Genomic DNA, 25,484 nt, shown 5'->3' with positions numbered 1-25,484 from the left:
AATCGTGTAGTATACTTTTTTTTTTCTTGTATGAGAGAGATGGGCAGGAAGGGAGATGAGAAGCACCAACTCATAGTTGGGTCACTTCAGTTGTTCACTGATTGCTTCTCATATGTGCCTTGACTGGGGGGGGGGGGGGGCTCCAGCTGAGCCAGTGAGCCTGCACTCAAGCCAGTGACCTTGGAGTATTGACTTGGGTCCTCAGCGTCCCAGGTCGATGCTCTATCCACTGCACCACTACTGGTCAGGCCATATAGTAAGTATACTTTTGAGTCTGAATTTTTTTGCTTAATATTTCTGTGAGGTTTATCCAGTAGTTCATTGTGTTTCTTGTACAATGTTTCATGGTATGGCTATGTCAGAATCATCTGTTCTGCTCTTTTTTTCCTTTTTTAAAAATTTTATTAATTTTAATGGGGTATCTGTTCTACTCTTGATGACCATTTGGGTAATTTCTCATTTTTGACTATTAAAATGTTATTATGAAGGTATTAGTTAGTATACATCCTTTTTATGAGGAACATATGCAAGCCTTCCTGTTGGGTAGATAACTGGGAATGGAATTGCTATGTTACAGGGCTTGCGTATGTTCCTCTTTGGTAGATTTTCCAAGGTGATTGTGATAAGGAGCAATCCCACTGCCAGAGTTTGAGAGTTTCGATTACTCTAGATCCTCTACACTTGGGTTTTTTTGTTTGTTTACATTCTGATGCGTATTTTGTGCTATTATCTTGTGGTTCTAGTTCTTTGATGATGATGGCTCATGAGGTTGAATCCTTTTTTCATTTTTATTGACTGACCATTTGGATATCCCCTTATTTGATGTGTTTATTAAAGATTTTTGCCCATTTTTCTGTTGGGTTCTCTCTCCCTCTTTCTCTTCTTCCCTCCCCCACCCCTTTCTCTCTCTTTTTTGAAATAATTTTTTTAATGTTTATTTATTTTAGAAAAGGGAAGAGAGAGAGCAGGAAAGAGACAGGAACAATTGTTCCTGTATGTGCCCCTACCAGGGACCGAACCAGCAACCTCTGTGCTCCGTGACAGTGCTCCAACCAACTGAGCCATCTGGCCAGGGCTTAAAATACATTTTCAGAATTTTGGAATCATTTTTAGATTTACAGGAAAATTGCAAATATAGTACAGGGAATTCTTGTATGTTCTTCACCCAGTTTTGCCCAATGTTAACATCTTGTATAACCATGATGTTTGTCATAACTAAGAAATTGATGTTGATAAAATATTACCTAAATTATAGACTTATTTGGGTTTTACCAGTTTTCTACTAATGTCCTTTATCTGATCCAGGATCCAGTCCAGAATACCACATTGTATTTGGTTGTTTTTTGTTTGTTTTTTTGTCTTGTAGGCATTCTTTATATCCTTTGTTAGATATTGGTAGAATAAATATCTTCTGTTTAAGAAGATTTTTGCTTTGCCAAGGTCATAAAGATGTGCTTTGTTTTCCTATAAAATCTTTAATTTTTTTTTTTTTACATTTAACTCAGCAATCCACTTGGGATTGATGTTTGTATGTGGTATAAGGTGGGAGTTAATATACCGTATTTTTTGCTCCATTAGATGCACCTGACCATAAGACACACCTAGGGTTTTAAGGAGGAAAATAAGAAAAAAGATATTCTGAACCAAATGGTATGTTAAAACATTTAATAAAATACCGTATTTTTTGCTCCACAAGATGCATGGGCATTTTCCCCTCCACTTTTGGGCAGGAAAAGTGCGTCTTACAGAGCGAAAAATATGGTACATCTTTTTCTTAAGGCATTTCTACTTGAACCTGTAAGCATATGGGATATGCTATGGAAAATGTTTTGAAGAGGAGCATTATTTCAAATTTTGAAGAACTGGCATTTTTGCATACCAGTGACTTTTGTGTTACTCACTGGGTTCTCACTTAAGCATCATGCTTTATTCTACCAACTAATAAGCGAAGGCTAAGGGAGGATAAGGTCACTACACACAGTGAAGGAAAGCCAGAGCCAGTGTTTGAACCAAGGTCTGTTTCAAATGCTATTCTTTTTTCTGCAAAGAAGAAAGTCACATTAGGCTTGACAGGTAAATGGATCAGGCAGTAAATCTGGTGGTGATCTAGGTACTATTGTGTATCATCTCATTCTATCAAAGTAAAATATATTTCTAAAATAAAATAATAAAATATAAGAAATAGGAAAAAAAGAAATTGATAATCACCTTCATGACAAGGTAGGTTGAATAAATTATTTTATTCAGTGGAGTCCTAGTGGCCATTAAAAGCCAACTTTAAATACTTTTTTTTTTATATAGGAACAGAGAGTCAGAGAGAGGGGGATAGACAGGGACTGACAGACAGGAACGGAGAGATGAGAAGCATCAATCATCAGTTTTTCGTTTTGACACCATTGTTGTTCATTGATGCTTTCTCATATGTGCCTTGACCGTGGGCCTTCAGCAGACTGAGTAACCCCTTGCTCAAGCCAGCGACCTTGGGTCCAAGCTGGTGAGCTGTTTTTGCTCAGGCCAGATGAGCCCATGCTCAAGCTGGCAACCTTGGGGTCTCGAACCTGGGTCCTCCGCATCCCAGTCCGATGCTCTATCCACTGTGCCACTGCCTGGTCAGGCTAAATAATTTTTAATGTGATGGAAATTGATGATGAAATAATAAAGAGGGAAAAAAAACAAGTATAGAACTATGTATAGTGATATGCCTTTTAAAAATCCACATAGAAAAATTATAAGGGATATACTAACATTTTAATAGTGGCTATTTTGGGGTAGTAAGATTATAAGTACTTATTTTCTTCATCATATTTTTAAATTTTTGTACCTGAAAGTATTAATTCTTTTTTTCTCCCCCAGATAATTGTAGATTTATATACAGTTTTAAGAAATATGGTAACAGAAATTCTCTGTGCCTTTCACTTAATTTTCCTTGGTGGCAACATCTTGCAAAACCATAATACACTGTCACAACCAGGATAGTGACTTCAGTATAGTCAAGATACAGAATATTTCCTTCACCACAAAGGTACTTCAGGTTGCGCCTTTAGAGCCACACCTACTTCCTACCCACCCCGTCTTCTCCCTAACTCCTGACAACCACTCATCTGTTCTCCATTTCTGTAATTTTGTCATTCCAAGGATCTTACTGACATGGAATTACACAGTATATCACCTTTTGTAATTGGTTTCTTTCAGTTAGCACAGTTCTCTGGAAATTGTTGTTGCATGCATCAGTGATTTGTTCCTTTTACTGCTGAGTAGTAGGTATTCCATGATATGGATATACCACAGTTTGTATAACCATTCACCCACTGAAGGGTATCTGGGTTGCTTCTAGTTTTGGAACATTAAAATAAAGCTGCTGTAAACGTTAATATACAAGCTGGGGTGCCCAGCTTTTCCCACTGCCTCCAGGTATTGAGAGATGGTGTTTTAATCAAAGTGCATGCCTGTGTCCTGGAGGAAAGTTGGCAGCCACTCTGGCTCTTTTGAAAGAATTTTCTCTTCTTTCTTTTGTAATGTTCTCTTGATCTAGATGTCATGGAGCAGTCACTGTGAATTCATAAAATACTTACCTGGGTTAAGGGCTGTGGCACACAGCCACCCACAGGAGTTAACAGTCAGAATGGGCAGGTCCTCATGGAACACAAAGAGCTAAGAGGTGGGGCAGGTACAACAGGAGGCCCAGTGATGCTGAGCAAGCTTAGGGAGGGGAGGACGCATCGTGAAAGATGTGGTGTTTGAATGTGAACTCTTGAGGGACTTGCAGATACCCCAGCTGAATCTTGGAAGAAAGGGCATATAAAACAAAGGAAATGATGAGAGCAAAGTCGCTGAAGTGAGAAAGCATGTATTGGAAGAGGGCAATGAGGAGTAGGAGAGGTGAACTGATCCAGCCTGTGACGAGCCTTAAATGCCACACTAAGGACCTGGCTTTTATTTGTAGTAATTGAGTGTTTTTGTAAAACCAGCAACATTGCTAGGATTGGGGAGGCTTAAGGGTCATTTGGAAGTGTGTCTGCCATCCTTCCTAAATTTGGGTTCATTCAAAGAAGTGGGAGGAAGCTAATATTCCAGTACCTTCATCTTCTGGGGCGGAGAACAACTCCTACACATTTTCAGTTAATCTTCAACAACAACAAAAAAACACCCTCCAATTGGATGGTAGTCTTCCCATTTTACAGTAAGAACACTGAAAGTTAAGTATCTGACCACAGAGACCAATTTCTTCTTGTAGTTGAACTTTCTTGTATACAAAGGACTATTGCCTGTCCAGAAAAACTCTTCCCAACTCCTCGAATAAAGCCCATCCTTTCTTTCTTCTTGCCTTTCAACAGACGTTTGGAAGTTTAGGAGGGAGGCTTTAAATCTGTCAAGGCTAAGATGGCATTTATACTTCTGGACCTCAAGGCAGGGGATGACCAGATAACCTCAAGGTCACTTTTATCCTTGAGTAGCTCAGCACCATCTTCCCTTCATTGCCTGGGCGAGGCAAATCCTCCTCTTTCATGCTGTCACAGTATTGAAGCTGGTGGGATCCTTAGAGATACTGAGTGCACCCTCTGATTTTTCAAGTTACAGCCAGGGGCTCAGAGGGCTAAGCCTCTCATCCACTTCTACACATAGACCGGTTTGGGGCAGGGTTTGGTCCATTCTGTCTTGCTTGTCTCTCAGTGTTATATCCCTGAATCTCCAGTTCCCTACTTTCTGTCTTACCACATGTTTTTCCCCTCAGGTTTTTTATTTTCCCCACAGTGTGTTTTTTAAACCTTCCTTGAGTTATAAAAGAAAACCGTCCTTTGAAATTGGGCTGATCTCTAGATAAATACCTATTGTCCTGCCTGCTTTCATTTAGATAATTTCTATGTGGCTCATAGAAATAGGGGTTTGAATTTAGGTACCTTCCTATAGTTTTGTTTATGAAAGACTTCTAGTCTTGTAAAGTGCATCAGTAACTTCTTGTTGACTGTCAGGTGCAGAAATTCTGGATTGGGAATGGCCAATCCAGGGATGCCCTCTTTAGGGTGGGGGAAGGGGAGTCCATGCACTTTGCTTCCTGTCACCTGAGGACCAGGGTAGCCCCTCTGGAGCTGCATGGTGTAGTGTGCTGTGTAGTCTCTGGTGCAGTGGAAAAGGCACTGTCAGAAGCCCCAGTGACATTCTACTTCCCAGGAGTGGCCTGATCTTGGACAAGCTAACGACCCCTCTCCAAACCTCAGCTTTTCTTATTTATGAAATGGTGATGATAAGGCCACTCCACTGGGCTTGCAAAAGTGCACCTGTAAGTGTAGTAGATGAAAGGTAAAGGTTATCATTGCTTTCGTTTTCATTATTAGGACAGCGTGGACATTCTCAGATTGACTCTCCAAAGTGAACTGACAGGGGCTGAACTTGAACATATAGCCCAGAAGGTATGGAGGTTTCTGGTGGGCGAGGCCTCCTCCCCTCAGCCAGTTCTTGCCGCTGGCCCCTCATCCCAGTGCTGCCTGGAGCCATCTCTGCTGCTGCCTGGGAGCATTTCCTTTCCAGCACGCCCAGCCGACCACAGCATGGGGCGCTGCTTTGGAGGATGGGGACACCTCTCACTAAAATTAAAACTAACTGCTGTTTCTACTAATTTCCCCTGTCTGGTGTTCTTGTTGCTGTGTGGTTTCTGGTAGAGGTTCTGAAATGAATTTTTGGAGGGGAAAGTCAGACTCACCCTTTTCTAGTCTTCGGAGGAGCGGGTTTTCTGCACTGGTCAAGGTGCACAGGTTCTGGGCTTCTCGTATGCTGTCTGAGCCCCTTTTCCCTCTCTCGCTCTCTTAGGCCGGCGGGAAATCCTATGCAATGGTGTCGGGCCACTCAGCCAGTCATTCTCTGGCCTCAGAACTGGTGGAGCCCAACGATGTACATGAGGAGATCATTAAGGTAAGCTTATTCACCTCCACCTTTTCTCCCTCCAGTCTCTTCCTACACCTGAGAGGAAACAGCTACTTTGCCAAAGGGAGCTTATGGTTTGACTAGGAAGAATGAGACCTGTGATGTTGGTTCCTGACCATCTCCTAGAAAAATCTTAATTTAACACTAGGAAACCACAGTCTGTAGTGACTTTGGTGCAACCTGGCCCCAGGAATGGGGATGGATGGCATGACCTTTCTAGGTGTCTGCCCGTTGTCCGTGTTTAGGTGTGGAGATTATGGAGACAAGTGGAAGGTGTGGCTATGGAGCTTAGTTTTGTTTTTTGTTTTGTTTTGTTTTTTAATTTTTCCATTGATGGGAGGGAGGGAGGGAGGGAGGGAGGGAGGGAGGGAGGGAGGGAGGGAGGAAGGAAGGAAGGAAGGAAGGAAGGAAGGAAGGAAGGAAGGAAGGAAGGAAGGAAGGAAGGAAGGAAGGAAGGAAGGAGAATCATCAACTCAATTGTTCTACTTCGTTGTTTCATTTAGATGTGCACTTATTGGTTGCTTCTCATAGGTGCCCTGACTGGGAATCAAACCCATGATCTCGGCACACCTGGATGCTGCTCTATCCACTGAGCAACCCAGCCAGGGATATTTAACTTAGTTTTAAAAAGTAAAACAATTTTTGTGATTTCTTTTTAAAAAACAGTTGTTTGAGCTATAATTCACCTACCATATAATCAGGTTAGTTAAAGTGTACAGTTCAGTGGTTTTTAAGAGTATGCACAGAGTTGAGCAACAAACACCACTGTTAATATCATGACATTTTTGGTCACTCCTTCCAGCTCGGAATCACCAATCTACTTTCTGTCTCCATGGATTTGTCTCTTGTAGACATTTCATGTAAATGGAATCATACATCTGGAGGTTTCCTAATAACTAAATGGTGGTGTTGCCCTTATTTCAGGTATACTTGAAGGGGAGGTCTGGAGACAAGATGACCCATGAAAAGAATATTAACCAGCTGAAGAGTGAGGTCCAGTACATCCAGGAGGTGGGCACCCCTTCTCTCTGGAAATAACCATCATCATTTCTCTAAATCTCACATTTTTGTGGCTCCCTTCTTTTGTGGGTTCTGATTTTCTCCCTTCTGTTCCCTTTATATCTACAGCATGCCACCATGCCTGTCATGTGTTAAATATCATTTCTGACCCTTCCATTAATCAACAAATACTAGTTAAATACTTTGTGCCTCGCACTATGCCCCAGCCATTCTACCTAAAACTGCCAGCTTCACTTCCCCAGCTTGTCCTAACCCTCACCCTGTCTGGGTGAATTGGTGTGCTCCCTCTCTATCCCAAAGCTGAAGCTTCTTGTCCTCCCGTCCCAGGCCAGGAACTGCCTGCAGAAGCTCCGGGAGGATATAAGTAACAAGCTTGACAGAGATCCAGGGGAGTCTCACCATGGCCAGGAGATACAGGTAAGAGGAAATGGTCCGTGGTTGGGTACCCACTAAGGTGAGGTTGTGCCAGGCAGTCCCATTTGCCAATCATACCATGGGTGCAGAATCAAACACCACTGTCAGGTAAGGAGAGAATATAGGTGATGTTGGCTTCTCCAAGCACTCACACCTTGTCAAAGCACTTCAGCAGACGGGCAATGGCATTTACACATTATCAGCCCGTGTATAAGTGTTACTGGATGGGGACTGGGCCCAGAGCAGGTCTGCCTCAGACCACCTGGTATCATATGGGTTCTTTTTTTTGTTTTTTTAATAAGTGAGAGGAGGAAAGATTGTGGACAGACTCCTGCAACTGCCTTGACTGGGATCCACCCAGCAACCCCCATCCAGGGCTGGTGCTTGAATCAGGCAAGCTATTCTCAGTGCTCGGGGCCAGGGTTTGGATCAATCGAGCTACGGGCTACAGGAAAGGGTAAAGGAAGAGAAAGGCGAGAGGAAGGGGGAGAGAAGCAGATGGTTGATTTTCTTTTTTCTTTTTTTCTTTTTTTTTTGTTTTTTTTTTTGTATTTTTTGTATTTTTCTGAAGCTGGAAACGGGGAGAGACAGACTCCCGCATGCGCCCGACCGGGATCCACCCGGCACGCCCACCAGGGGGCGACGCTCTGCCCATCTGGGGCGTCGCTCTACTGCGACCAGAGCCACTCTAGCGCCTGGGGCAGAGGCCAAGGAGCCATCCCCAGCGCCCAGGCCATCTTTGCTCCAATGGAGCCTCGGCTGCGGGAGGGGAAGAGAGAGACAGAGAGGAAGGAGAGGGGGAGGGGTGGAGAAGCAGATGGGCGCTTCTGTGTGCCCTGGCCGGGGAATCGAACCCGGGACTTCCGCACGTCAGGCTGACGCTCTACCACCGAGCCAACCGGCCAGGGCAGATGGTTGATTTTCTTATGTGCCCTGACTGAGAGTGGAACCAAGGATGGCCATATGCCGGGCCAATGCTCTATCCACTGAGCCAATTGGCCAGGGCCAAGTGTGGGTTCTTGACTTCATGCAGGAAAGATTTCACGAAACACAAGTCCAGGGTATTCTTTTTTTTATTATTATTATTATTACTTTTTTGTGTGTGTATTTTTCTGAAGTTGGAAATGGGGAGGCAGTCAGACAGACTCCCTCATGCGCCCAACCGGGATCCACCCGGCATGCCCACCAGGAGGCGATGCTCTGCCGCAATCAGAGCCATTCTAGCGCCTGAGGCAGAGGCCACAGAGCCATCCTCAGCGCCCGGGCAAACTTTGCTCCAGTGGAGCCTTGGCTGCGGGGAGGGGAAGAAAGACAGAGAGGAAGGAGAAGAGGAGGGGTGGAGAAGCAGATGGGTGCTTCTCCTGTGTGCCCTGGCTAGGAATCGAACCCGGGACTTCTGCACGCCAGGCCGATGCTCTACCACTGAGCCAACCGGCCAGGGCCAAGTCCAGGGTATTCTGAGAGTATGTTTATTACAGCTGGGGACAGAGTGTTTATTACAGCTGGGGACAATACAGTGAAGGAAGGGTTTAGGATAGAAGTAACGGGAGAGAGCGAAGGTGGGGCTGCTTTGGCTCTCTGGAAAGTCAGAGAAAAAGGAGGCCTTGAAGACAGGTTCAAGGGGTTAGCCCAGGACAAGCTACCATTGCGCATTGCTCCCCTGGTTGCAAGTCTTGTGGAGACCTTTAGAATAAGAGAGAAAGCTATGGGTATGTTCTGGAGCAAGTATGTTTCCAGAGTCTTTGTCTTGCGGCTTTTTATCTTTAATGGGAAATCTAGAGGAGATCTCAGGGTAGGGTCTTAACAGAATATTCATTAGTTTTCCAAGTACTATATATCCTTCAATACGCTGACTAATCAAAATATGCCTATAGAGGGGTCAGGGTTATTTTCTGGTTAGTTTCACTTTTTTTGAGAGAGAGAGAGAGAGAAAGAATGAGATGGGAAAAAAAAGAATGAGAAGCATCAACTCATTCTTGCAGCACTTTAGTTGTTCATTGATTGCTTCTCATACATGCCTTGACCGGGGGGGCTCAAGCCAAAGCCAGTGACCCCTTGCTCAAGCCAGTGACCATGGTCTCAAGCTGGCAAGCCTACACTCAAGCTGGTGACCTCAGGGCTTCAATCCTGGGACCTCAGTGTTCCAAGTCGATGTCAATCCACTGTGCCACCACCAGTCAGGCTGGTTAGTTTCACTTTTAATGAATGTATCAAAGAGAAACCAAGACTGAGTCTGGTCTGCTCTGGGAAGGTCAGAAATGTACCATTTGTTCCTAAGTGTCCTTGGTTAGGGAAGATAAAACTTTGTGATTTATTACCTGACTAAATTGCTCAAATTATTTGGCTTTATGTAATTATTTTGTCTCAGTTTCCCTATTTCACTTGTCAAGAAATTTCCTTAGCTTCTTATTCTCCTGTCTCATAAGTATACCTGTTCCTAAAACACTGTCAAAAAATTTGATTTGGCCTGACCAGGAGGTGGCACAGTGGATAGAGCGTCGGACTGGGATGCAGAGGACCCAGGTTCAAGACCCCGAGGTCGTCAGCTTGAGCACGGGCTCATCTAGTTTAAGCAAAAGCTCACCAGCTTGGACCCTAGGTCGCTGGCTCAAGCAAGGGGTTACTCGGTCTGCTGAAGGCCCACGGTCAGGGCACATATGAGAAGGCAATCAATGAACAACTAAGGTGTCACAACGAGAAACTGATGATTGATGCTTCTCATCTCTCCGTTCCTGTCTGTCTGTCCCTATCTATCCCTCTCTCTGACTCTCTCTCTCTCTCTGTCCCTGTAAAAAAAAAAAAAATTGATTTGTATAAATATAATTATTGTTGTTATTGGCAAAACCTCTTATCTATAAGGATTCTGTGTTGCATCTTCTTGTAACACAAAGTCTTACAAAGAAGGCAGTCACCTATAAGTCCAAACTGATGATTTGCGTGACTCATTCCTTGTCTGTCATTTATCTGTGTATATCGTTACCTCCACCCTGGGAGGAGAAGCTCCTTGAGGTTAGGGTTCACCCCTATCTCTGCACCCCCACACCCAGCACAGGCTAGGATGCAGAAAGTCATCAGTAAATGTTTGTTCAACTGAACTGATTGGAGAAGCTTTCTCGAGAAAGGGAGTCCTGGGATCCTGCTTTTCAGCTTTCTAAAATTTGAGGATAGAAATGTCCTCAGGAGAGCAGAACCGTCCGTTCCATGATGTCACCCTCATGCTCAGATTCTGCATTGTCTCTCCTTCACTTGCATTTGATTTGGGTGGGGTGACCTTTCTCTAGCAGCTCTTGCCCTCGTTCTCCTGAAAGGAATCATGACCTAGAAGCTAGTACAGGCCAAGTTCCTCTTTGGCTTGGGTGTGTTCTGGCTGTGTGGCCAGTTGACCCTAATGCACTGCTTTGGTTGAGGGTAGGACTTTCACTGCCTGACTTCCTATCTGGTTGGTGGGAGGTACTTCATCAGCTGAGTGAACTTATGTGTTCAGGAACTGGCTCAAAAGTCTAGGCGCCTTGTCTGCACAGCCAGCAGTCATATGATGAATAATCAGGTTTTGTGTTGGAAAGAATTACAGCAACTGCTGCTTCCCCTTTTGATTTATGCATTGTCAAACCTTGTCAGGATCCCTACAGGGTAAGGGAGATTCTCTGTGGCAGGCAGCCACTTATTTTCCATGGGCTGCAAAGAGTGGCCCTGCCTCAGTATTCTTCAGTCTGTTAAAAGTTTTTGGCCCAAGGGTTCCTCCATTCTCCCTACTGGGCTAGAGGAATCCCTCGCAAGGTGCTACGCATTTCTCCACTCCTCTCCTTTCCTCTCCCGGACAACACTAGAAGTCTTTTTACCTTTCTTTCTCTTTCCCTTTCCTTTCTCTTTTCCTCCTTCCTCTTCTTCTTCCTTCTCCTCAATCTCCTTCTTTCTCCCTCTTGCTAAGATTTGAGCTCTTAGGAGAATAATGTTTTGAGGTTGTTCCTTGGGACTGTTTTAACTACCAATTTTATTTATTTATTTTTTTTGAACAGGTGGTACTCGAGAAGCCAAATGATTTTAGGGAAAGTCCCACAACCGGGTACAGCAGCGGTCCTGAGGTAGGTGACAGCGACAATGATGGCAGCTACTTCTTAGCCAGGGCAGGCTAGCCTCCTTCCTGTCCCCTTTATTTACTGCTTTTTCTCTCTCACTGCATATAAGAGTAGAACTTACTTGCTGTAAAAATTCAAGCAATGGAGGCCCTGGCTAGTTGGCTCAGTGGTAGAGCACCAGCCTGGTGTGTGGATTTCCCGGGTTCAATTGCCAGTCAGGGCACACAGGAGAGGCGCCCATCTGCTTCTCCACTCCTGCCCCTGCTCACTTCTCTCTCTCTCTTTCTCTCTTTCTTTTTCTCTTCCCCTCCTGCAGCCATGGCTCGATTAAAGCGAGTTGGCCTTGGGCACTGAAGATGGCTTCATGGCCTCTGCCTCAGGTGCTAAAAAATGGCTCCAGTTGCAATGGAGCAAGAGCCCCAGATGGGCAGAACATCACCCTGTAGGGGGCTTGTCGGGTGGATTCTGGAGGGGCGCATGTGGGAGTCTGTCTCTGCCTTCCCTCTTCTCACTAAATTAAAAAAATAATAAACAAGAAAATTCAAACAGTGGAGAAACATATAAACCAAAATTTCTCCTTTCCCAATCTCACTCCTTGGAAGTATTCACTGTTAATAGATGGAAATGGGTGGATCCTTCTAGAACAGTGCTTCTCAGCCTTCACTGCTCATTGGAATTACCTTAGGGGCATTAAAGGACATGGTGCCTGCATGCCATTCCTAGACATTGTCATTTAATTGGCCTGAGATGTGGCTTGGACATCAGGACTTTTAAAAGCTCTTCACATTATTGTAATGTTTAGCTGAAGGTGAGTACCGGTGTTCTAGAGTATTTACAAAACATAGACAATCATATTTAAATATTGTATGTATCACATTTAAATATCATATACCATATATACAGGTATAATTGTGTGTATATGATATATACAGACTTTTCACAAATACAGGGTCATGATAAATATTTATAGTTATTCCTTGCTGGCTTTTTAATTTTTTTAAACTGAAGAGTATAGTGTAGGCTCTTGCCATGCTTGTACATGTAGATCTACCTCATACTTTTGAATAACAACAAAGTATTTCCTTCCATGACTGTACTCACTAAAATATATTCAGTACTTGATTTAAATATGCTAAGTAAATGTGTTTTCAGTTTTCATAATGGACTTGTGCTATATTTCTGTGTTTTCCTTTTTATTCAACACCATGTTTTTTTTTTGGTTTTTTTTTTAACACCATGTTTTTAGATCTACCTACATCACCTTGTTAAAATCTACTTAGTTGTTTCCATACCTACATGTAAAGTTTTCTAACTCCCGTTTTTGTCTTCGTGAAAATGTTCTGTATCATTAAATAGTCTTCTGAGAACACCATTTGAACTAAAAACTAATAATTCTGCTCCAGGAGCCATTTAAATTGTTCTCACCTGCCTAGCAGCTTGAGTCCAGACATGGGACTCACCAGATAACTTACTAAAAGCTGGATTTGAGACATTGGGATTCTAGCACTCACCTCAGAGGTGCAGCTTGGTTTTTCCTCTGCCCCTGAATCACCCTAGTTGGTAAATATGCTATTGGCAACAAGGTATAATGATACCTTCTATTATCTTTTCAGCCTTTTTATTCTCACAAGCTCTAAGCCTACCACATATTATCTTGTTTTTGAGGCAGCCCGTAAGGCAGGGTGTGGTTAAGAAGTCTTCTGACTGATTCACAGGTAGAGTAAAGGAAGGCCCACAGGACTAAGTAATAAAGCAGCCACTGGGACCCTGTTACCCTCCGCACTGATGTGCTTTGGTTTGAAGGTTTGCTGCTTCCCACTGTGCAAGACAAGGAAGAGGTTTTCCTGTCAGACTCACAGGGAGCTAATAACTAAGGTGTCTGCTACTTGTGCCACAGAGATGTGGACGAGACCCTGCATGCTAGCTCAGACCTAACCACCAATCCATGATTGGGTGTGTCTGCAGCAGAGACTCGCAGGAAAATCTTTGGGACACAAACCTTTTCCTGCATGGATTCACATTCCTGGGCTTATTGGGTGCTTTTGCTCATCAGTCAGTAACCCTTTATGCTCTGATCTCTGTGCTAGGTGCAGAGAACAATGAAGATGTGCCTTTGGGACTTGCCCCTTGTGATGGGTGTGGCACAGTTCGTGCCTTGGGCATCTGTAGTCCAGAGGGGAACAAGGTCACTACTCTCCGAGAGCTTGTCTGATAGAAATGGGACACACACATGAGGATGGCATAAACATACCTGTCAGTCAGTTGACACATGTATAAAAATAAACAGATAGGAGACTGGTTGAGTTCTTTAGGGTATGAAGAGAGAGTGACTCAGAACTCCTGGGTCCCTTAGAGTAACTCATCCCTTGTGTGATGTGAATGCTTTTGTGAGGGTAGTCTGGACCAGAGGGTGCAAACAAGTGTGTGTTGGGAGGAAACTTTCTCTTGCTAAGTCAGTATAGTGGCTTTATCCTGCCGTGGCTATAGGTGGACGCCTGTATAAATGAAGATGTCGAGGGCTTAAGGAAGACCGTGCGGGATTTGCTTGCCAAGCTTCAGGAGGCTGAGCGGCAGCACCAGTCAGATCGTGTGGCTTTTGAGGTAAGATTTGGGATTTGGGGAGAAGGTGCCCCAAGGGTTGGGCTGTTGGGTACAGGTGCCAGCAACTTTCTCAGTGTGGACTTGCATGTCTTTCTGGCTGGGTGCCATTAACTGAAAAGGCTAGGCTTTGAGGCCCGGGGCACTTCTGTCTGCTTTTCCCTTTCCTGGATGTTTACAGTTTTTGTTGCCCAAGGCTAGCCCATAGTTGGAAGTTCAGCTCTCAATTCTCTGCTGAAGTTGAGCGGTGGTGCTGGTCTGGGATAGTAGGTAATTCAGAAGTTGTTTCACGAGGTACCACGCTGAGAGTTACTGGGCTCCTGACACCATGGTAGGCAAGGGCAGTTGCTGTCAGTTCACCACTGCATCCCTAGGACCTGGCACAATACCTTGCCTAAGATGAGCACCTCGTTGAATAAATCTTTATGGTCATAGAAAGAACTGTGCCCATGGAGTCAGCGGACTTTAGATATAGTCTTGGCTTTACTATGCAGAGCTTTGTGATCTTGAACAAATACCTCAGTTATTGTTTTAAAAGTAATACTAGGTTATTATAGGAGATTTTAAAAATACAAGTCTATAATTAGACAGTGAAAGCCCTGCACTATTAAAAGTATGTGAAGTCTCCCATACTTTGCAAAAAGTTCTTTGACTATAACCTGGGAAGCATTTGGCAAATACTGGGCAGTTTTTCTAACTACTCTGTGTGAGATTAATCATCTGTTATCTACTGTTGTTCATCTACATGTAAGGCATTTGTGTCATAAATATGTAATGATAGGATTACACCTTGCCCAGGCATGCTGGGAGCTGGTGGAAGGAGGAAGGCCACCCAGACTCGACTCTTTCATGAGACTAAGAGTTTTGAGAGTGAGGAAGGAGGGCACTGAGTATGACTGACTGCTGCTAGAGTAGCTGCAATGTTACTGGAGCAAGGAATTAACCTCCCTAAGCGGGTTTCAACTTTTGTAAAAAAGTGGTCATGATTGCCTGACCTGCAGTGGCGCAGTGGGTAAAAGAATTGACCTGGAACACTGAGGTCGCCGGTTCGAAACCCTGGGCTTCCCTGGTCAAGGTACATATGGGAGTTGATGCTTTCTGTTCCTCCCTCCCTTCTCTCTCTGTCTTCTCTCTCTAAAATGAATAAATAAAATCTTTAAAAAATAAATAATTTTTAAAAAGTGGTCATGAACTTATGTTTAGTGTGTGGATTGAGTTTGGTAATATTTATAAATATATTTATTACTCTAATGGGTTTTAGAAATGTAAGTAAGCTATCCTATATTTTTCTTAGTGATCAGTTTAACAAGCAGGTTTTCCTCTCCTAACTAGTTGGTTGTAGGGCAATGCTGAGACTAGTTTGGTCTCAGAACAAAGGAGCTGTGCAGTAAAGGAGTTTGCCACATGTATTCAGATTCCACAGTTTAGATAATATGGTTGGTAATATATCAGTTTGGTGATCAGCTGTTCTCTATTTTCTTGGAGCAGAACAGGAGGAGGGGGAGGTTGAGGCTGTAGTACTGACTACAGTTTGGAGAGAAATTTCTGCATTGAGAGAAATTGTGAAGAACTTGTTAGTTTTGGCCACCCATAGAGAGTCCTGTTAGCCCTGGGTTTCAAAGCTTGTGCAAAAGTGTCCTGAGTAAAAAAAGCCCAAGGCTAGAAGGCCCCTGATGGCTGTAGCCACATGCCCACTGTGTCTTAGGAGGGGTGCCCTTTAACCCCATGGTGCATAGCACCCACCTGCAAATAAGAGGTACTCCTTGGGTTGGTCCCCATGTTGGGATAGGTTGACACACTCTCTTACGATGAAGAGATTCCTTTAGGGCATGGCTGGCTGGAGTTACAAGGACAGATGTAGCGAGAGAGTGTGGTTTTGGTTTTCCTTTGTGATCCTACAGTGAGATGGGAGGATCAGTCTCTGGCCTATGATGCTATTCTCCAAGCATACATCAGCCTGGGTACAGTATTTATGTACAGAAATGAGAGGCTCTGTTTTAGTTCCTGCCACAAGGCTGGCCTATTCCGGGCTCCTGTGGAATATTTTTAGTCTCTCCTAATGAATTGGATTCTGTGGTCTACTTTTCTGAACCTGGGGGTAGGAAGGGCAAGGTTGTCAATTACTGTGAAAACAGCCTGCTATTATGCCTAGTTTCTCGTTCTACTGGCTGCTGGCTGTCAGAAAAGATTTGCAGTCAGTTTGCACAGGACAGGGCTGGTGTGCCGCATGGACACGTCCCATCACACATCATCCCGTGCTTTGTCTTCTCCTCCCTGATTCTGGCTTTGGGAGGAGCTGGATAAACTGGCTGTTGGTGTCCTGTTTTCTCAGGGCTGGCTAGGTGTTCCAGAGGTCAGCTAGGTTCCCTTAGTAACTGATTGGGTAGTGAGTCTGGAGTAACTGGGAAGCATCGAGATGGATGGTGAAGTAACTGAGTTCTAGCTGTGCAATCTTGAATAGGTCATTTGCCTTTTAGATGGGAAAGGAAAGGGTTGGGCTAGTTGAGTATCAATTCCATTTATGAATTTATCAAGCTGTGACTATGTGATGGGTACTGTGCTGAGTTCTGAAAATGCAGTGGTGCTCAAGATCTCTGTCGTCCTGAATCTGATGGTCTACTGGGGATGCACTTGAGTGACTGTGCAAAATCTGCTCAGTGCTCTAAGAGAGAGGGGCTGTGTGTCCTTGTGGGTGTCTGTCTCACCCAGGCTTGGAGGCTCCCTGGAAGCAGGGATGTCTACACTGAGATCTGAAAGATAATTAGGAGTTGGCAAAATGCATGTAGGAAGAAAGGAAGCAAGTTCCTACTTTACTTTTCTTTCTAAAATTCTGCTTCTACCCCTGGCTGAATAGTTCAGTTGGTTGGAGTATTGTCCCAATATGCAAAGTTGCCAGTTCTATCCCTGGTCAGAGCACATACAGAAACATATTGATATTTCTGTCTCTCCCCACCACCCCTCCCTCTTGCTCTAAAGTCAATAAATAAATTAAAAAATAAAACTCAGCTTCTATCCTTTCCAAATTAGTTTATCATCTTAAATAATAAAAAAACAAAAACACAAATTCTTCCTGGTGCTTAGTAGCCTTTGGCCTTAGTATAAAGCGAAGATGAGGTAGATTTGGAGATCAGAAGAAAGGACGTAGGGATATCCTCCCCGGGTTCTCTGCGTTTGCACTAGTAGGAAAGTCACAGTGTTGGGTGATTTTGGATAGCATTGGGATGTTGAAGAAGTCAGTCATTGGAAAGTGGTGCTTACTTTCCAGGTGTCACTTTTGACCAACTATATGCCAGTGAACCCTCAAAATGGAGTTAATCTGCTAGTTTCCCAAGTGTTCCTAGAACAGCGAATGGGAGCTGGCTGTGTGCTCATCAGAGTTGCCCTCCGCTCCCATCATTACACCCAGGTTCCTAGGTTCTTTTCTAAGGCTTTTATCCACATGTGGTCTTTTCCCCCTTTCTTTATATATCCCCATCCTGTGTCTTAGGTCACACTCACCCGGTACCAGAGAGAAGCTGAGCAGAGTCACGTGGCCCTCCAGAGAGCGGAGGACAGAGCGGAGCAGAAAGAGGCGGAAGTTGGAGAGCTGCAGCGGCGCTTGCTCGGGATGGAGACGGTAACTGTGGGAGCCTCACTTCTCAGGGCTCAGACTCCTGGGCCGGGACATGCTCGGGAGTGACTGAGTTGTACCTTTTCTGAGCAGTTCAAGAAAAACACACTTCACAGCTTTCTTTGGGCAAATACCTTCAAGTATCTTTTAGCCTTTAAGGAAGGAAAGACCTTTCTCTTCTCTAACTTAAGCCCTTGCTACCTAGAGTTGAGCCCATTTCCATTTTAGCTTGATTCCTGTACAGCTGCCCTCCATGGGCTTTTGAAGAACATTCTTAAGGAGCCACTCAGCCTGGTTTCTGAAGGATTGGCAGCTGTAGCTAGCAGGTGGGCCTGGCTTGTGCAGGGCCAGGCTCTCTCTCCCGGCGGCTGGGTGAGGCTGGGAAGTTTCTGTGTTCTGAGGGTGGGAAGGGTTCTCCCTGACAGCGGAGGGCGCCCCATCAAACCAGCTTGGCCTGCTGCTCTTTGGCAGCTGTCCCAGGCCCAGTAGAGGCTAAGCCCCAGCCTGAGTGGCCATCTCAGCCCAAATGCAGAACCTGTTTCCATCTCCTCCTCCTAGATGTTCTTTCCTTTGGCCCCTACAGGAGCATCAGGCCTTACTGGAGAAGGTCAGGGAAGGGGAGATGGCCCTGGAGGAACTTCAAAGCAAGAATGCTTACTGCCAAGCAGAACAAGAAAAGTAAGGGCCCTGTTCGCCATGATGCTGGCTGGGGTACAGGGAGGGTAGGGCGTGCCGGGCAGCCTGCAGCTCCCAGGGTGGCCAGAGCTGGGGAAGAGACCGGTGCTGACGTCAGACCTTCCAGCTCTGACTCACAGTGTGCCTGCTCGGCGTGGGGCCCCGCCCAGGAAGATAATGTTTGGGAAGCTGCCATCTCTGGGGAGTTCATTTTCCATAGAATAATAACCTCAAAAAGAAGGTTTTATTTTGAGGGCCAAGGTCAAGAGCTGGAAAAGTATCTGCTGTTACAACACATCATCCCACAGGTTGTTTCCTGGGTGTGGATGGGGAATTATTACACCATAGTTTTCCTCCCCCCAAAACAACTGACTGTAATCAATTTGAGGGTAAAATCGAGTAACTTCTTCACAAGTTGTGCTGATGAAAAATACAATGAACAGTTTCGTGAAGAGATACTGAACTTACCTTCACTTGAAGCGACTCAGAAACTGAGAACCTCCTGTCAGCGCATAGGGGGTTCTGAGGTCCTTTGCACTTTAAGGTTAGAGGGTTTTGCATAGCACCTCTGATCAGAGGGGATTAGAGGCCTCGGACCAGTGAAACCGACAGAGCAAATATTGGGTCATTCTGGACATTAAAGAATTTGGAAATTCTCTATGTTGTTAGCTATTGATAAATAAAATCTCAAGTGGTAAATCAAATTTAACAATAGCATATTGGGTCTGATCTTTATGGTGTGAGTTGGACTTTTTTTTTTTTTTTAATTTTAGCAAGAATGGAAGGAAGAAAGAGAGAGAAAAAGGAACATCGATCTGTTCCTGTGTGTGCCCTGATCAGGGGTCGAATCCGCAACCTCTGTGATTCTGGACAATGCTCTAACCAACTGAGCTATCTGGCCAGAGCATGAGTTGAGCCTTTTTTAGTTCAAAAGACATGGCCTGAAGGCCTTCTAAGGCATTCCAAGATTAACAGACATGATCCTTGCCTTTCTGGACCCCTCAGTCTGCTGAGGACATTTTCTCTCCTTTGGGATAACCACGACTTAGGCCTATCTGGTATGGAAAATGCAGACATACAGCCTGCTTTTTGACTCAACTTCACAGCAAGAATTGCTTTAAATTACTCACATACCCTCTTCCTCACAGTGGGTGCTCATGGGCAAGTGACAGAAGGATGAACAGTAGAAACAAAAAAGGCCAGATAATTTAAACCTGAGGCTTGAGGATGGCAGGTGATAGCTATGTATCATGAATGTTGATTTTCTAAATGAAAGGAGACTGAGAGGGTATTGCAGGGCTGAGGGTGGAAACTTAGAATGTTTGAAGATTAGGAAGGATGTCAGGGGACTCAGATTGCATTGTACCCCACCTTCACCCCCATAACCGCTCACCTCCTAACCACAGGCATGTGTCTGCTTTCTCCGACAAAACTGGAAAGTAATGAGTACCGGGATTCTTCAGAGGTCTATACTCCAGGATTTTTCAGCCATCTGACCTTTGGGGGATCCTGGCCCAGTTTGCTTAGAAGATGCAAAAGAAACAGCAGTGTGTGGGAATCAGGAGACTTAGAAACAGATTTGTGTGAAAAGACTTTAAGGATCCTCAAATCTGGTCTCCCTCTTGACAAAAATCACTGCCACCAGCTTGATTGTATTGGGTGTCATAATACCAGCTCCTGCTTGGTTCTTTTCAGGAATGAAGAGCTCACTACACACAAGGCAGTCCGCTTCTGACAGATTTACTACTGAGAGTCTTCTGCATTTACATAAGAACTACTTCCTGGAACACCTATCTGTTGGTTCTAGTTTTACCCACTAGAGCTATCCAGAACGACTTACCACTTTTCACCTCTCCAGAATGACTTACCACTTTTCACCTCTCCAGAATGACTTACCACTTTTCACCTCTCCAGAATGACTTACCACTTTTCACCGTTCTTTGCCTCAGTTCCTCATTTGAACCACATGATCTCTAGTGATGTTTCCCCATCTACTCCTTAGGGCAGACCACTAGGGAACTGAGCACAGGGAATAACACCAGATAGGAACCCTGAGCCTCAGGCTCTTCCTGGGACTACGTGGACAAAGCATCTTTTCCCCTGGCCTCAGCCTTCTCTCTCTATCCCAGGGCTGCTAATCTGGAAAAGGAAGTGGCAGGGTTGCGGGAGAAGATCCACCACTTGGATGACATGCTTAAGAGCCAGCAGCGGAAAGTCCGGCAAATGATAGAGCAGGTAAGCAGAACACCCTCCCCTACCGTGGGTTACCTGTTCTCTGGAGGTCACCGCATTGAGTCCAGCCCTATTTCTCTGTCAGGTCTACACTTTTTCTTATTTATTCTCCTGGAGAGCTTGGCTTATATTCATAAGTGTTCCATAAAATATGTTTATGCTATCAAGTCATGGTAAACTAACTTACCTATGTGAAGATTTTTCTGCTTCCCCCCACCTGAGCTTGAGGGTAGCATACTCAGGATATGCCGATTTGCAGAACTGTTTTGATAACTTAAGACCCCTAAGTGACAGGGCGTAATTGCTGCATGTCAGCTCCAGGAGGGCCAGGATTTTCCTGTTTTGTTCACTCCTGTTTCCCATTGTCTAGAACAGGGTCTGTCATATAGTAAGCACTCAATAAGTATTTCTTAAATGAATAAAAAAGATTTATTTTCCAAAGTCAAATGGAATGGTTTTAAAATCATCCATTAGTTTGGATTATCAGGGTGGTATTCCCCTTACACCCCTTCCCCCACCCCTGAGATAATCCAGAATTTAATACTGACTGAAATGAGGCTTCTATGGAAAAGCTCAGCAAGTCATGTGAATGGTGCAGACTCTGCCTTTAGTCTCTGCCGGCTCTCTGAGCACTGGGGTAAAGTTTGATGAGTATGTAATGAGTCATTTCAAAATGAGCTCCAGGGTCTCCCACATCTTTGCAGCTCCAGAATTCAAAAGCTGTGATCCAGTCAAAGGACAGCAGCATCCAGGAGCTCAAGGAGAAAATTGCTTACCTGGAAGCAGAGGTGCGTGCAGTGGGCAGCCCCAGGAAGGGAGAAGACTGGACATAAAGGAGTCCGAGGTTCTGGGGCTGGCGGTCTTGTCCTGTCTAGCTACTGCTTGGAAATGAGTATGAGGTGGCTGGTTGATCTTTAGTTCAGCTAAGTAAACATTTTCTGAGAACCTTCAAGGAGTTGCTAATGATGGTAAGACCTGTGACCACTTTGAAGAGCTATGTCATTATGGCACAAGCCCCATGCCCTGGCCTAGCTCATGGAGGCAAGCCCTTCATTCTGCCTGTGGGCTTAGCAGGGAAGCTGACAACAGAGCTGGGCTTCGAGAAGGAGGCGTTCTGTAGCTGGAGTCTCTCCATGGCCAAGCCAATGGGCTCAACTAGCTAATGAGCTCTACCTGGTCTGATTTCTGCCTTACTTCAGAGCCCTTCCTGTCCATTGATTATCTGAAGACTGCTTTGCAGCCACTGTGTGAAATTCCCTTGTGTTGGGGGAGATTAAAATAAATGAAAGACAGGGCTGTGGATCCTCAGGGAATGAGCAGTCTAGAGTTAGAAATAAAATACAGGTTTAAAAACAGACCTAAGAATAATTTATGGAATAGGAGATCAACAAGGTATTTCAATGGACAAGGTATCTCAACGGACTCCAGTAAATTATATGCAGGAAATGTATAGAGAGGAGATATAGGAAATGATCGGTGTTGCCCGGGGCTGCTGTGGGAACATTCCTCGGGGAAGGGGGCTGGAGCTGGTACTGGAGGAAGAGAGTCATCTGGGTTTGGGGAAGACAAGGGGAGTGGGCAGCCTGGTGGTGGCACACACGGCAAGGGTGGGGTGACGGCAGCACAGACAGAGGTGGAGAGACCAGAATGAGCTGGAATGACAAATGAAAGCCAGAAGAAGGCCAATTCTAACCTCATAACATGTGGTACAGAATTTAGAGATGCACGACCGGATGGAGCACCTGATAGAGAAACAAATCAGTCATGCCAACTTCAGCACCCAGACCTGGGCCAAGACCGAGAACCTGGGCGGGTGAGTTGGGTGTGTATGGAGTGGGGCCCAGAGTGGAAGTGAAGGAACAAGGGACGGGGCTGTGGCAAACCCAAGGACAGGCTTTTTTAAATCCAAGATTATTTCCTCCATCTCTAATCTGACTATTCTCCACTCAAACCATTTTCTAACCAGGTTAGAACAGAGCATCTTGCCATAACCCCTAGGAAGCCCAGGAACAGCTGGTGGAGGTGTATGAACCCTCTGAAATTGTATGCAACATTGTGGATGTGTAATAAGCACATATTTCTAGGAAGAGGGACTTTTTTTCCCTCAAGCGATTCACAAAAAAGTTAGACTTTGAAAAAAGCTTGACCAGGTGGTGACGCAGTTGATAGAGTGTCGGACTGGGATGCAAAGGAACCAGGTTCGAGTCCCTGAGGTCGCCAGCTTGAGCCCAATGTCGCTGGCTCAAGCAAGGGGTTACTCGGTCTGCTGTTTCCCTCCAGTCAAGGCACATATGAGAAATCAATCAATGAACAACAAAGGAACCAGTGAAGAATTAATGTTTCTCATCTTTCCCTTCCTGCCTGTCTGTCCCTATCTGTCCCTCTCTCACTCTCTCTGCCACAAAAAAAAAAAAAAAAAAAGTGAAAAAATCAAGAATCACAGCTATACCCACTTCTCAATTGTTTGGCTGCCACTCTTTTCACCACCCTGTCACCAGACAAAAGTCTTACCCCCAAGTCTTCCCTTAGATGTCACTAACAAGGACTGTGTCAAAGCATTTGAAACCTAAGAGCTCAGCCAGCACTGGAGTGTAGTAGAATTCCAGAGACAGATATGGAGGGGTGGCTGTGCAAGGGTGGACAACCACACAGGACTCAGCGTTTCCAATTTTCTTTTCAGCATTAGGATAGCCAAGCCCCCCAGCCCGAAGCCCATGCCTCTCATCAGAGTGGTGGAAACATGAGCTGAGGAACCTGCTGCTGCTGTTGCCGCTGTCTCTCGCCTGAGGAGAAGCTCGCCACCCCTGTAGGCCCTTAGCACCGACTCTGACTTCTGACTGTTCCCTGGCTGCCCTCAGGGCTTGAGGTTCCCAAGCTCCTGTTCTCAGTGTGCTGGTTGGATGGAGGATGAGCGCCTCCTCTGGACACTGCAGCTGTTGGAGGACAGTGTCCCGCTGGCAGGAGCCAAGGCGCCGTCCTTATCTCTGTAGTTACTGTTTTCCTCCTCGCAGGGCCTCCCTTCTGTTGTAGCCCAGAGTTCAGCTGCCCAGCCCCTCATCCAGTCGGGAGAAGAGAAGACATGACAGGATTTGCCTCAGCCCTAGAAGATGGCGACAGAGATGTCCATAGTGATTGGAGAGTGTCCTGGGGGAACAAAATTTCATCCAAAAACACAGCTCAGTTCTTAGCAACAAACTGTTTTTCTGCTGGCTCCATCTACCCTCAGCTTGATGACCCTGGTCTTTTTCAGATAGACAACGGGCTCCCTCAGCTTTGACTGGCCCGCCCATGTTTCTGAGGAGAAAGGACTGTACCCTCAGGGAGTAGCTTTGAGCAGAAAGATTGTGTAGGGCCACAGACCCTTATGTGGGACTTCTCTACTGTGAAGAACCCCAGAATCTCTTAGGGATTCCCCTAAGATGAAGTACAAGGTACTCCTCAGTCATCATAACTGACTCAGAACCTGAAAACTATTTTCACTGGATTACATCAATCTCAGAGAAACTCTCATTGTATTTATTTTGCTAAGTTATTGGTGTTTTTGCTTGTCTCGCAGCTGATTCAGTACCAGAGTTCTCTAGCCTTCTCTTACGGCATTTGGATTTGCTTGGCACTGGAAAAAGAGTGTTCCCATCAGACTTCATTTAAGAACGACATTGTTATAAATCTTTCTATTTCCTCTACCTGCTTCTTTCCCCTGCCTCCTCCACATCCAATCTGTACCTTAGGAAGGCAAGTATATTTTCCCTGAGACATCGGGTCTGGGTGTATCTTTGGGGGAGGGGGGTGATCCAGGACTCTTGGGGAGGAATTAAATTCTTCCCCTAACCCTGCTGCATCCCTCTGCTTCATTGTGGGTCTGTTGTCCTGGCTCTGAATGACGCTGCCACTCAGTGTTTTCTTTAGGGCTCTTTCTATAGCCTCAAAAGAAAAATGGCATCAGGATGTGGTACTATTGGACACAGAAAAATTAAAAATAAACATAGATTAAATCTTTTAAGTTCTATTTGGTTTGAGACCAAAAGCCTTAAGTTCAGGTGTTTCAGTGTCATGTTCTGACTGTCTGTAATGGTGTTCTGGTTTCTTCATGAATTTTTCTCATTTGTAAAACCAGGGATTCAGACCGGTTGATCTCTGTGGGCCTTTCCAGTTGTGATCTTTTTCCTGTGCTATAATCTTTGTATGGTCAATCTAATAAATTATGTTAATGTGTCTCTTTGAGCTCCAGCCTGGTTTTTGTTTTGTTTTGTTTTTGGGGGGTTTTTTTGGGGGGGGAGGGGAGTTGTCTTTCATTTTGCAGGGAAGATGAAGGAACATAATTTTAGTGCCTCTGAAGATGGGCACCTTATTGCCTACTTCTGAGAGGTGTGCTCCAGACATCCCAAACACTGTGATACGAGGACTTTGTGGCATTCAGAGGAGTTAGAGCAGGGGTCGAGAACTTTTTTGGCTGAGAGAGCCATGAACGCCACATATTTTAAAATGTAATTCCGGCCTGACCAGGCGGTGGCACAGTGGATAGAGCGTTGGACTGGGATGCCGAGGACCCAGGTTCGAGACCCCGAGGTTGCCAATTTGAGCGTGGGCTCATCTGGCTTGAGCAAAATAAAAAATGCTCACCAGCTTAGACCCAAGATTGCTGGCTCAAGCAAGGGGTTGCTCAGTCTGCTGAAGGCCCGTGGTCAAGGCACATATGAGAAAGCAATCAATGAATAACTAAGGTGTCGCAACGAAAAACTGATGATTGATGCTTCTCATCTCTCTTTGTTCCTGTCTGTCTGTCCCTAACTATCCCTCTCTCTAACTCTCTCTCTCTGTCCCTGTAAAGAAAAAAATAAAATAAAATAAAAAATAAATAAACTTACTTAGAAAAAAAAAATGTAATTCCGTGAGAGCCATACAACGACCCGTGTACATTACGCATTATCCAATAAAAATTT

General features: G+C 44.9%; 1 protein-coding gene across 3 annotated transcripts in view; it reads left to right on the top strand.

Annotated features, from left to right (window-relative positions):
* Nucleotides 1-24,765, top strand: part of TUFT1 (tuftelin 1) — a 39,281-nt gene extending 14,516 nt beyond the window's left edge. For 2 of the 3 annotated variants that reach the window (XM_066362512.1, XM_066362514.1), the window contains exons 2-13: nucleotides 5,334-5,408; nucleotides 5,806-5,907; nucleotides 6,844-6,930; nucleotides 7,267-7,356; nucleotides 11,370-11,435; nucleotides 13,917-14,030; nucleotides 17,515-17,643; nucleotides 18,221-18,315; nucleotides 20,442-20,547; nucleotides 21,249-21,332; nucleotides 22,257-22,357; nucleotides 23,225-24,765. In XM_066362512.1, coding sequence (XP_066218609.1) covers nucleotides 5,334-5,408; nucleotides 5,806-5,907; nucleotides 6,844-6,930; nucleotides 7,267-7,356; nucleotides 11,370-11,435; nucleotides 13,917-14,030; nucleotides 17,515-17,643; nucleotides 18,221-18,315; nucleotides 20,442-20,547; nucleotides 21,249-21,332; nucleotides 22,257-22,357; nucleotides 23,225-23,288 — 1,113 coding nt within the window. In that variant the 3' untranslated portion in view covers nucleotides 23,289-24,765. The remainder of the gene's footprint in view (nucleotides 1-5,333; nucleotides 5,409-5,805; nucleotides 5,908-6,843; nucleotides 6,931-7,266; nucleotides 7,357-11,369; nucleotides 11,436-13,916; nucleotides 14,031-17,514; nucleotides 17,644-18,220; nucleotides 18,316-20,441; nucleotides 20,548-21,248; nucleotides 21,333-22,256; nucleotides 22,358-23,224) is intronic. The other variant, XM_066362513.1, reaches the window with a different exon arrangement.
* The last annotated feature ends 719 nt before the right edge of the window (nucleotides 24,766-25,484 follow it).

Source organism: Saccopteryx leptura, chromosome 2 (genome assembly GCF_036850995.1).
Source record: "Saccopteryx leptura isolate mSacLep1 chromosome 2, mSacLep1_pri_phased_curated, whole genome shotgun sequence".
NCBI lineage: Eukaryota > Metazoa > Chordata > Mammalia > Chiroptera > Emballonuridae > Saccopteryx > Saccopteryx leptura.
The sequence above is the reverse complement of the archived record's forward strand: the minus strand, read 5'-3'. Positions and strand labels throughout refer to the sequence as shown.